The sequence below is a fragment of the Delphinus delphis genome, chromosome 9, assembly GCF_949987515.2.
Source record: "Delphinus delphis chromosome 9, mDelDel1.2, whole genome shotgun sequence".
In the NCBI taxonomy this organism is placed as follows: domain Eukaryota; kingdom Metazoa; phylum Chordata; class Mammalia; order Artiodactyla; family Delphinidae; genus Delphinus; species Delphinus delphis.
In genome coordinates, this window is record NC_082691.1 from 101,806,238 (window position 1) to 101,819,396 (window position 13,159).

Here is a 13,159-nt window from a genome sequence, read left to right on the forward strand (position 1 = left end):
GGGCATTCAGAAGACACAGTCTTCATTCATTCATTCATTCACTCCTTCAGCAGTATTTATTGAGAACCTGTCACATGCCAAGCACCGTGATGGGTGCTAAAATACAGTAGCACTCAAGGCAAAAGTGGTTTCGAATGACATAAAGCTTCCATTCTGTCAATATCTGAGGTAGAGTGAGATGAGTAGTTATTTAGTTTTATTTCTGATAAATGCAATGAAGGGGAAATACAGAATACTGTGAGATCATATAAAAGGTGAACCTAGCCTTGTCTTAGGGGAGGTGTGTGTCTGCCTCGGCAGAAATGGCATTTAAGTTGAGATGTAAAGGATAAAAATGTATTTCATTTTCAAGTTCTTATTATGTGTGACATGCACTGCTCTGAAATATTACAGATGTTAGCTCATTTAATCCTCATAATAAACCTGTGAGGTAGGTACCAGCATCATCTCCTGTTTATAACGGGGAAACCGAGGCACAGAGAGGTGTGACTTGTCCAGACTCACAGCAATCATAAGTAGTGTGCTGCAAACCTATCGCTTCCTGCCTTGTATGATCTACTGAACTTCAGATCTTAAGCCCCCCCCCCGCCCCCCAGCTCGGGTTTACCCTGTTTCTAAGTCACTTCTCTCTAAGGCTGGCCATATATCGGAAGCCTCCAATGCCCTGAATTTGTTTTAGTTGACCTGAGCTCAGTGTTACCATTGCTCGTGGAAAATGATGACTCGCTGGGTGCCCACGGAGCTGCAGCTTCACTCCCAACCTCGGAATAGGCCTCATAACCAGGCTCCAGATTAGCATTTCTGTTTCCCTGAGAAAGCAGACAACCTGCGCTGTGTCTGGCCACACTGCCCCAGGGTTCCATCCTGGTGTCCCCCAAGGGGCAAGATACACTCCTGCAGGAACCGGGACCCTGCCCTACCTCACCCTCCAGACTGAGCCTCTTAGACACGGGTGCCAGCTCAGATTCGGCCCAAAGTTGCTGCATCCCTTGGATGCTGGGATTTGAGAGCAAACCACACGCCTGCAGTAGAGAAAGGCTGAAGGCAATTGTCCTGTGTTGACACAGTAGAGGATTCGGCAAGTTGCTCAGCACCCAGCCCCCTGCTCGGACCGTGGCTCCCCACTGCCTCACTGGGTTACTTTTCTTGGCCCATCTGCACAGAATTTCCACCCCTAAGGGGTTTCCCCAAGCCCCTCTTTCTCTGTTCTCTCCACCTTCTCCATAACCTCACCCACATCACATTCCCATGATTAACGGATGCTGATGACGCCAATTCTCGCTCCTTCCCAGTTCCTTCTCCTGAGTCATAAGCTCGGGTGGTCGCAGGGGTGTCCCACAGGTATGCTAGACCCAAATTCCTCCTCCCACGTTCCCTCTATGAGTGGATGACATGCTACCTCTCCCCCACCCCACCAGTTATCTGCACACACGTCCCCCATGGAGAGCCTCCCTGGACTCCACACTCCCTCTCCTGCCCCACGTTGACCTCACCTTATCTGGGCAGTTCTACCTCTAAATCGTCACCTGCCTCTGTTCACTTTCCTCTTTCCCCACCGCCGTAATCCACAGCTACAGCTTTGATGTAATTTCTTCGGGAAGACTTTCTTGACCTTATCTTCCTTACCTGCCCCCCGCACATAGACACACACACCCAAGTCTGGGATCTGTTCCCCTCCTATGCATGCTTCCCCCATGACAGCACTTATTGTGCTGTATCACAGTTGTCTCCTGTCTGTGTGTGCAGGGCAGGCTGTGTAGACAGGCAGCCCGGGTGGTGGCACATGGTACCATGTTTAGAAGAACCCCACACTTGGCTTAAGGCTCTGCTGTTGCCATCTTGAAACTTTTAATAATTTTTGAACCTGAGACCCCATTTTTATTCTGTGCCGGGCCCTGCCAGTTGTGTGTTCCCACCAGCTGTAAGCTCCATGAGGGCAGGGAAAGATCTGACTTGTTCAACATGCGTTCTCAGCACCTGGTACTTTGACTATGTAAAAAGTGGTTGAGAAATATTTGCTGAGTAGTTGAACCACTCAAGAGTCTGAAAGGCCCCACGTGTAAACGATCAGAATAACAGACACCTTGCAGTGGTACCGTGTGCATTCACCGCAGCGACGGGCATAAGGCATCTAACACAGCCTCTGCCACCTAAAGTGCTCCCAGCCAATGTTCGTTCCTCTCTTTTTATGCTACAGCTCTCCCAGAGTTCTAATTTAAAATGGTATCTGGGCAGCAGCCTCTCCTAACTTTCTACTAAGATATGTATTGAGACTGGAAAAGATGAGATCCCCCTAGAAATTAAAATGAATAGTCAGCCTGAATCTGGGAGGCACCCCCATAACTGTGAGGCCAGCAAGACTGACTGAGAAACTCGTACCCTGGCTTTGTTGCATGATGCACCCCTGCTTCCCCTCACAAATGCAGATTACAGACAAAGAGTAAGAAGAGACTCAGTAATGCCCCAGTTTCTGCCCACTGACTTGGAAAGCGGACAGCCTTCCAACCCATATGTGTCAGTGGAGAAGGCCAGTGAGGCTGGACCAGAATGAGTGAGGAGAGAACAGCAAGATGAAGCTGGAGAGGGAGGCAGGGGCAGGACTCAGCAGGACCCTGTAAGGATTTAGATGTGTCTTACGTGCAATGAAATGCCACTGGTATGTTTTAAGCAGGGCAGGGACAGTGGCTGTGGAGGCTGACATAGTGGAGGAATAGCAGGCAGACCAGGAGGTTCTTAAAATAACCTGGACAAAGGGTGACAATGGATGGAACCAGAGCAGTCGCAACGGCAACAGAAAGAACTGGACAGATTCCAGGCATATATACAAGTAGAATGGACAGAACCCAGAGACTGACCAGCTACGTGGTTATCGAGAGAAAGGGGTGTCATGGACAACCCAATGATCAGTCAGCTAATGCCACGATGATGCTTGTTACAAGCGAGCTCAAAACTGGTTGGCTTAGAGCAAGAAGCATCTGCTTTTTTCTTTCCTATGTCTCTGTGTTGGCCAGCATGGCTCTGCCTCGGAATTTACACTGGCAGGGCTGGGCTCTGGGCTCTGAGTTTGGTCAGCTCTGCTCATCATTCTAGTAGCAACTCTGGGCATATTCTTCTCATGTTGATAAGCAAGAATGCAAAAGTCAAGCCAAACCACACAGCGTATTTAAAGCCTCCACAGGCATCGTGTCTGCTCACATTCCATGGGTCAAAGCATGTCAAATGGACAAGCCCAAAGTCAGTGTGTCAGAGAAATATACTCCACCCCTTAGTGAGGGGTGGAGAGTGAGATAATATTGCTGAACAGTATTTCCATCTATCACACCAAGTTTCTGGAATGAGCAACTCAGTGGATGGAGGTCCTATTTACTTAATGAGTAAAACTGGTTAAGAGAAATATGTTCCCTCATGTATCAGTTAGCTTTTGCTGTATAACAAACTGTCCCAAAATACAGTGGCTTAAAACAACAATCAGTCGTAAGTCCTCAAAATTCATTGTATTGCTAAAGTGGTTATTTTGGTCATAGCCAGGATGGCTGGTTTCTACTGGTATTGCTTACACATCTCTGCTCATCGGGAGGCTCAGCTGGTGCTGGCTCATAGGGGATGGCCTCATTTACATATGTGGACGTTGGCCCAATAATAGGTGGAACAGTGGCCATGACCAGGTCATTTGTCTCTCATTGTCAGGCAGGCTGGTGAGGCTCATTCACAGTGAAGTGGTCACAAGGTTCCCAAGAGCAGCAAGAGAAGGCAAGTCCCAAAGCGCTACAAACACTTTTCAGGCATTTGTTCGCATCACGTTTGTTCATGTCCTGTTGACCAATGCAAATCATGAGACCAAGGCCGGATTCAAGAGATGGAGAAATAAACCTCACTTCTTGATGGAATGAAGTACAGTTACATTGCAATTAAGTATGCATGTAAGAATGAAAAGCATTTGTGACCACACTTGCAGTCTACCACACTTCACTGCAACAGAGATACACTCTCATTTACAAAACACGAACTCTAAGCACTCTACAAGTATCAGATTTTCTAATGCTCATAACAATCCCATGACGCAGGTACTGTTATTATTCTCATTTTACAGGTGAGGAAACTGAGACACAAATAGGTTGAGTAACTTCAGTAACTTGCCCCAGATCACACAGCTCATAGGGGATTTGAACCACACTGAGTGGCCCTAGAGTTTGTGCTGTGCACCACTACACTATACTAACTCTTAATGGGATACTCTGCCTTCTTGTCATCCTCTTCCTCCTCCAATAATAATAATAATAATGGAAACTGGGAGCTGGACAGACTACTTCCAGCAGTATATCTGAGAAAGAAAGCTGACCATCACCTAAAGAACAGAGCAAAAGGCACGTCCAGATGGATCATGTTTCCCTTTGAGAATGAATCAAGAAGAAAAGAACAACTTTGTGGGTGCTATGAACACTGGGCTACATTGCAATAGCTTCCCTCAATTTGATTTTTGAGAAAGGTTTTAAATACATTTTTTACTTATATTCCTCCTTTATCACTTTGGTTACTTGACTTTTGTTTTCTATTCTATACTCATAGCCAGATTTCTTTTTTTAATACAGAAACATTTCAAACATGTAAGAATGTACCAATAATAATAGATACTTCTGTATCCATTCTAATTATTAAACAGATATTAATGATTTTCCAAATTTCTTTAAGTTCTCACTTTAAAAAAAGAGAATAAGACATTATAGGTGGCTAGTATCAGCTTTTGCTGCATAACAAAGCACCCCCAAGTGGTAGCTTAAATGAGCAACTATTTAGTTCTCAATTCCAGATGAAAATGAGAGTCAGAGAGGATACGTCTGATCATAAGCATGTGGCAGAGATGATAAAAGAACCTAATTCTTTGGACTTTTGGTCTCAGGGTTTTTCTGCTGAGCCATCCATTTTAGAGAAGGAATTCAATGGATATTTTTCTAGACATTCTGTGGGGACGTTTCTGGGTATTTCTAAAGAACTCTAGAGGTTGGCTGCACCAGTCAGTAGGTCTCATGTTATGTCAGAAGTTCTGCTTTTCCATTTTCTTTAACATAATCCTTTCTGACTATCTGAGTGATATATTTCACCATAATACTTCTGAGTATTGTTTTCAGTGAGTCTTATTCTCCTACTACTGTTCCCTAAATGATTAGGTGAATCCACCTAAGAAAATATCTATAAAACTGGGATATATTACCTTGATCAATTAGAACAGTGGTTCTCAAACTTTAGTGTGCATCAGAATCACCTAAAGAGCTGGTTAAAATACAGATTACTGTGCCCCCAGACCCAGACTTCCTAGTTCTGTAGGTCTGGGTGGGCCCAAGGATCTGCATTTCTAAGTTCCTTAGTGATGCTGATGCTGCTGGTCTGGAGACCATGCAAGAATCACTGAATTAAAGTAAAGAGAAGAGTCATGCAAGTGTACTATACATAAGATTTATGTTACAAGCACATTTTTTGTGGTATTGGTCTTGATCAATAATAATGGTCTTGATCTATAATAATAAAAATCAAAGACTACCAAAATGTCCAACAATACAAGACTTTTAAAGTAACTTCACATAATATCAAATGAAGAAAAGCAGGTTATCTTAATGTTGTGTATCTTTGTATGTACACACACATACTTGGATTAACATTGACTGACAAAGTGTTAAAACAAAAAGTTATTTTTACCTTTTTCTGTGTGCTTTTCTACATTTCTTAGTTTTTCAATGGTCATATTTTGCTTTTGTGTAATAAAAAGTTATTAAAAATAAGCGTTTTAAAGTGTTTTAAGTACAAAAAAGATGAATAACTGAATTCAGCCATGATTGCTATTTCTCTTATCACTTGCTTATATCCAGCAATACTTAATCACCTCAGAAAATGTTACTCTCAGAATATTGTTTGAGAATATCCTAAGATAAAATATCTTGTCAGTCTTCATACATAATCAGTATCAGAACTGGTCATGTATAAGCGAGGCAGGATCACTTGGTATTCGGCGCACTGACTCTAGGGCCAGATTTCCTGAGTTTGAACCTTGTGCTCTGCCACTATATCACTGGGCAAGCTTCTTAACCAATGTATGTGTTAGTTTCTTCATCTGTAAAATAGGGATGATCACAGTACCTACACGATAGGGTTGTCGTGAGGATCAAATGAAATAAGAAACTTAATAAATGTTAGCTACTGTTATTTTTGTTTTAGTTCAGCAGTTGCCTATTACTAGCAAACACTCATTAATCATTAATATGTTTTCTATTTTTCTTATGTCTAGATCTGGATGTGTGGAGGCCAACTCTTTATACTCCCCTGCTCTCGAGTAGGACATATTGATAAGCAACACGTTGCAAACCACACTGGAATTGCAAAAGCCTTGGCGTATAATAATCTCAGACTGGTGCACGTTTGGCTAGATGAATACAAGGTGAAGGATGTGTCCCTGGTTTGGAAAGATGAGTGAGAGTACAGAGAGGGACTGGCTCTAAAGAAGCCTTCTGCTGCTTTCTAGATACCAATTTTTGTACTTTTCCTTAAATTAGGGCAACCTTTCAGCTGTTCACCCACCCATTTTCAGATGCTATTCTTAATTTGTTCATTTTAAGCTGCTACACTTGCACCTTACTCTTTTTTTTTTTAAATCTCTAAGGAAACTCAAGTTTCTCAGAAGTAAATCAACCAACACGAGAAGGCTTTTTTCCCCCCTAGATCTATTTTCCTACCCCAAAGATTGCCCATCTGCGGCAAATACCTCTCTCTGCCCCCATTCCCATGGGCAAATTTTGGATTCTCTTCCTCCACTACCAAGCTCCCAAGTGATGCGGCTGCAGCTGGTCTGGGGACCACACAAGAACCTCTGCTCCTTTTTTCTCTTAACAGTCAAAGATTTTTTTTTTTGCAGTACGCGGGCCTCTCAATGCTGTGGCCTCTCCCGTTGCAGAGCACAGGCTCCGGCCTCCCGGACTGGGGCACGAACCCGTGTCCCCTGCATCGGCAGGCGGACTCTCAACCACCGCGCCACCAGGGAAGCCCACAGTCAAAGATTTTTACATCAAAGCCAGGCCCCTTCATTTGTGCATCTCCCCATGGTTTAAGCCCCTTGCCGGGACCTTTAGAATGCACATACAGAGAACATATAGATGCAGCTTCATTTTAATTTGAAAGTTCAAACAAATTTGGACAGTGACAACAAGACCTCCTTTCAGATACATGGGTAGAAATATGTAAGAATCTCTCTGTGATATTATATGTCCTGGTCTTGATCTAATATTTCTTTATTATTTTAAATTATAAAAGTAATAATACTCAATTTCTTGAGTAATCAGGGCAATATGAATTAAAACCTCAATGAGATATTTCTACATACATGGCAAAACATTTTTAAAGTCTGATAGGACAAGCACAGGAAGTCTCAGACACTGGGTGGGAGTGTTAATTGTTACAAACTCACTTTGGAAAACAGTTTGGCAATATCAAGTAATAAAAGACATGAATATCCCATGATCCAGCACTTCCATCCTGTATATACACTACAGAAAGCATGCTTTTGTGCACCAGAACACATGAACAAGAATGTTTATAAACAGCATTGTTTGTGTTAGCCAAAACTGAATACAACCCAAATATTCATCAGAGATGGAATGAATAAATATGATACGTTTAATGATATAATTCTATATAGCAATGAAAATTAATCAACTTTAAGTATACATACAACAGTATAGGTAAATCTTAAAGATATAATGGTGGACAAAAGCAGCCAAACACAATAGAATATATACTGTATTTTTCCATTTCTATAAAGTTAAAAACAGGTAAAAATCAAACCGTGTAATCTATGTGTGGATAATTAGATATCGATACAAGAAAGAAAAGCAAAGAAATGAAAACATAATCAGGATAGCACTTCAAACTAAGAGAAAGGGGCTTCCCTGGTGGCGCTAGTGATTGAGAGTCCGCCTGCCGATGCAGGGGACACGGGTTCGTGCCCCGGTCCGGGAGGATCCCACATGCCGCGGAGCGGCTGGGCCCGTGAGCCATGGCCGCTGAGCCTGCGCGTCCGGAGCCTGTGCTCCGCGACGGGAGAGACCACAACAGTGAGGCCCGCGTACCGCAAAAAAAAAAACAAAACAAAAACTAAGAGAAAGGATTATGATCAGGAAAGGAAAGGCAAGGGCCTCTGAGATGCTGATTATGTTCTATTTCTTGACTTAGGGTTTCTGGGGTTGATTTTTCAACAATTCACTAAGGTGCACATTTATATTCTATGTGCTTTTTTCGGTATGTTTATTATATTTCCTGATTTTTAAAAAAATATTTTTAAAAAGGTAACGCATACACATTTTTGTCTTACAGTATTGAAAAGCATGAAGTGAAAAGTAAGCTTTCTAAGCCCGTAGTTTCACCCCTCAGAAGCCACCACTAAATTACTGTCTATAGTTTCCTGTTAACATGCACATACACACGAGTATATAACCTTTTCTTTTACCTAACTCGACTTGAGCAGCAATATTTTGTTGTAATTTTTCCATTTATTAGTATAATTTAAAAACATACTTTCAAAGTCTTTTAAAATCAGAGCAGATAAACATGTCATCCTTTTAAATATTTCCTTTGGATGGATCTCTTAAAATTGATTCCATTCATAAATAGCCCCCAGAGATAAACATTCTGATCATCTTGGCTTTTTGTTACTCCTCAATGGTGCCAAAATGAACATCCTTTACATGTATCTCTTTGCACATTTGTGCAGCTATATCTTGAATAAATCTGAAGACATGAACTTGTGGACCATGAGTTAGTGCATCTTAAATCTTGATGAATAATGTCCAAATGGTCCTAAACTATTCCACCCCTAGTTTTAATTAAACTTTGTATTTCTTCTAATCTGATAGGTTAAAAATGATATCTCATTGTTTAAAATTGTATTTCTTTAGTTATGAGAGATTTTAAGCTTTTTTTTTTTTTTTTTTCTGTGACCAGAGGTCACATTTAAATGGTTGACTTGAACACAGTTAGGACTGAGTAGTTTACTGAATTTCATGGGGGATATAGTTACCAAAAGTTCCATCTAATATAAAAAGCATGTAACGTTTGGCATAAAATCAATGGATTGTATGACACAGCATGTTGGGAAGTTGAGTGAATGTCATTAGGCAAAACAGGCTTTGGACAGGGAGATGTTGGCTAAGGTCTTCTCTGCCTTCACTCCAAAACGAGGACACCCTCCCTCAGGTCCATTCTCTGCACCAATCCCCCCTGGGGAACTAGGGGTGGCAAGACATGATGGCAAAGACCTAAAGATCCCTGGGGAGAACCCAACATGGCATGCCCATACTATGCTAATTTGGGTAAGCAAGTTCCTCTCATTCAACAATATTACTATGCTATATACCGGGCACTGGGAATACACAGATGAAAATACAAAGGTTCTGCTTTCAAGGAGGCTTTGGTCTACTTAGAATACCTCTTTTAACATGGCAGAGCTTGAGTCCATTAGACACTCATACTTGGTGCTTCCTTAAATCAAGAACGCAGAAAAGACTAACCAGGTGTGGTGATAATAATGGCCGACACTGACATGACACCTACTATGTGCCAGCCTTAGTCTCCTAAGAGCTTTGCACGTATGAAAGTGTTCAGTCCTCACCACAGTCTCATGAGGGTAGCAGCCAAGGTCACATAGCTAATAAATAGCAGAGCCAGAAATTGAAGCCAGGTTGTCTTCCTCCAGAGTCAATTTGCCCTTAGCCGTCACCAACCCCCATTTCTGAAACCATGGAAGTGTTGATAGGGATTGGGGAGTGAGGGCTTTTGTCCTTGAGTATCATTGAGAGAGTAGGAGAAAGGGGAAACACTACAATAGGCGGCTATGATTCTAGAACTCTTGAGAAGCAGGACTTAGACTTGCTGAGTCCCTCTACGCTACTTTCATCGTGGTCTGTCACAGCACATCCGGTGAATATATGTGGGGTGAGTGAGTCCCAGCTCCTATGTGTGTCTCTGCCCTCCCCATACAGAGGGAAGGTTTTCTGTTGTTGTTTTGTTTTGTTTTAGTTCAGATGAAAATACATACTGCTATGTTAGATATCATGATTTGATTACCAAAGATTTGTCTGGTTTAATGACTCTCTCTTTCCATTTAGGAGCAGGTATTTTTACGAAGACCTAATCTGAAATATCTTGCCTATGGAGATATTAGTGAGCGTGTTGAATTAAGGAAACGATTGGGTTGCAAGTCATTTCAGTGGTATTTGGATACTGTCTTCCCGGAACTGGAGACCTCTTAAGAGAGTCTCATGAAAGGAAAACCAATCATTTTCATGAATAAAGCGTTAAAAATTCCCCTAGTCCTTCAACATGGAGAAGAGAACATGTTTGGAACATCATGAAATTATGTGAACTACAGTAAGAAGTACAACCAGAATGGTCTACAACAGAAGTGCCTTTTCTGCTACTAAATTTCTGGGGTGGCAAGACCTTAAATTAAGCATTAGAAATGCATGTTGTCACACCCTTAAGGCTGTCATAAAATCGATTGAGATAAAGTGTGTTATCTCCAGTTATTTGCCAAGCTCACTTTGTCCTGGTAGACCGTAAGGACTGCTCAACTCTTGGTCAACTCAATTCCTACTCCAGATAGGTGACCTGGGCTGGTGACCTCCCCAGAAAGACATTCTCAGAGAGCCTTGGTTGGTCCATTCAACTGTATTGAGCTCCTTTCTTGCTGCCATTGTGGATTCTGGCCTTGACACATTGCTTGGTTGGGTTCCTGAGTTTCTGATGTCCAGTCACTTGCCTGGGTGTCCTGGTCCAGCTCTCCAGGCCAGCCTCCCTGTTTGTTTCTGTTGGCCCTTCAGTTAACTGGAGACATTCCCTCTTCCCTACTTCTGGTTTTGCCTTTTTCACGTGTGTTCCCTCCTATGGCTCTGGCCTTCAGCTCTCCTGACACTTCTTGGCTTGTGTGCCTTGTTGATAATCTGTGTTCGACATGACTCAAGAAAACTGTTTAGCTGGGATTGGGGAAGAGGTAACTAGGTTCAATATCCATCCTGTGTGGACACACTCCCAGGTGTCTAAAGTACTTCTATCAGGTTAGAGGGATGGCTGTTGCATTCACCCTGGTGAAGGCAGCTAGAAAAGTGAAAAATATATTTAATTCACAAAACGAAGAGAATGAGAAAATGAGGGAAGGAATACATTGAAAGGAGTAAAAAGGAGGAGGCTTAGGATAGAATCACTAAATCATAGCTTCTGCTGGAGAAAATATAAACTAGTTTTTTACAGCAGAAAACGACTTGACTCATCTATTATGCTCATTTAATCAACAACTGAATGGTCATCTCAGGCCAGGTGTCCTTCTAGGTGCTGGGATGCAGCTGACAATGGGGCAGGTAAACATCCCTCCCTTCATGGAGCTTGTGTTCTTTGAAATAATATATACAATGTAAAGAAAAAAGAACCAGTTTATAATGTCATTATACCCATGTATTTGGCAAAGTACTCTATAAAATCTGTTGCTGGAAAGAGATGGGAAAAACCTGTGCCCAAATATTACAGATGGCCAGGGTAACTTGATTGAGCTTTTAAAAGGTCAATCTGGCAGCACAAAGTAATTGCCACGTGATTAGTATATTCTGGGCCCATGTTTATACCTTAGCTGCTCTAGAAAGTAATAAAAAATTGATTGTAATAAACCTATGAATCCATTAAAATTAGAGTAAAATACAAAATAAAATTTCTGCAGCCGAAGGAAAAAAGAGAATTGCAGTATAAATTCAGAGAATCTTCTTGTTTGGTAAGCATAAAGAAGGATGTAAATATCAGCTTTGCCAAAAGAAAAATGTTCTTTTTCTTAGAGCCATGGGCCTAATATTCAGTCTTAGTTTTTTAATGTAATTTAGTTCAGGTCCTAGATAGCATGAGTAAGTCTTAGAAGCGATGTAGAATGTTGCTTAAACAATCTCCTCTAGAATATTGTTTCAGCTGACTCTGGAATAGAAAACAAATCAGAATCAACATCCAAGTACTTGGTGTGATTGAAAGGAAACCCATACTTGCCCGTAGGTGGCAATTACGGTTTTGTATAGAAATTTTAAAATCTGATTTGTATCCTGGAGCTATTTGAGAAAGTATCTGCTCACCTGCTCAAGGCTTTTCACACAACAGTTTTGGGTATGACCAAACACTTGGACAAGCCTTACATTAGCCAGAGAATTCTTTAAGGAAAGCATACTTTCAGGAATTTATCCTAAGACACACCGAGATGAAATAAAAATAAGAGCTAACAATTACTGAGCTCTCACTATGTTTCATACCCCCTGGTAGGTACTCTGCATAGATGATCTCATCTCATCCACACAACTTTACAAGATAGTTCCTATTGTTATTACCATATCATAAAACAGAAAACTAAGTTTAAAACTTGTCCAGGGTTAGCGTTGCCAGATTTAGCAAATAAAAGTACAGCATGCCCTGGTAAACTTGAAGTTTGGATAAACAATAATATCTTGGTAAAGTATATTCCACATATTCTATGGGACATGCTAGTGAATTTTTTTTTATCTGAAATTCAAATTTTAAGCCCCCTATTATTTCCTCTGGCAACTGTATCTAGGGATAGATGAACACAGCCCATAGACTAGCCTATGCCCAGCCTCAAAGACCCCGGGTTTAGGTGCTACACTGCAAAAAGCATATTCATGTCATTCTTTCTAATGGTAAAAAATTGGAGCTAACCCAAAGCTTCAATTTCTGGAATGGTACGACTGTACATTAATTTGGTGGGACAGTATGAACCCATTTAAAATAACAGCTAGAAACAGATCTCCACACCCATCAGAATGGCAAATAAAATGTCTGACACCGTCAAGGGTCGGGTGAAGGTGGAGCAATGGCCGGTCTCCTGCACTGACTGCACCTTAGGACACTGATTTCAGACTTTGATGTGTACATAAATCACCTGGCCACGCGGCAAAACGCATATTTTGATTACTTAAGTACGTCTGGCATGGGGCCTGCCGACTGAAAAAAAATGCATAACCTAAACGTTGAGAATTATGTTTTATTTGTCAGGCAAAACCGAGGACTCAAGCCTGGGACGCAGCCTCTTAGGTAGCTCTGCGGGACTGCTCTGAAGAGGTAAGGTGGGGGAGACAGG

At 41.7% G+C, this 13,159-nt stretch overlaps 1 protein-coding gene across 1 annotated transcript in view; it reads left to right on the forward strand.

Annotated features, from left to right (window-relative positions):
* GALNTL5 (polypeptide N-acetylgalactosaminyltransferase like 5) overlaps positions 1-10,536 on the forward strand; it is a 123,088-nt gene extending 112,552 nt beyond the window's left edge. Inside the window, exons 10-11 of the mRNA XM_060021151.1 lie at positions 6,278-6,427; positions 10,146-10,536. Of these exons, the coding sequence (XP_059877134.1) occupies positions 6,278-6,427; positions 10,146-10,289 (294 nt within the window). The 3' untranslated portion in view covers positions 10,290-10,536. The remainder of the gene's footprint in view (positions 1-6,277; positions 6,428-10,145) is intronic.
* The last annotated feature ends 2,623 nt before the right edge of the window (positions 10,537-13,159 follow it).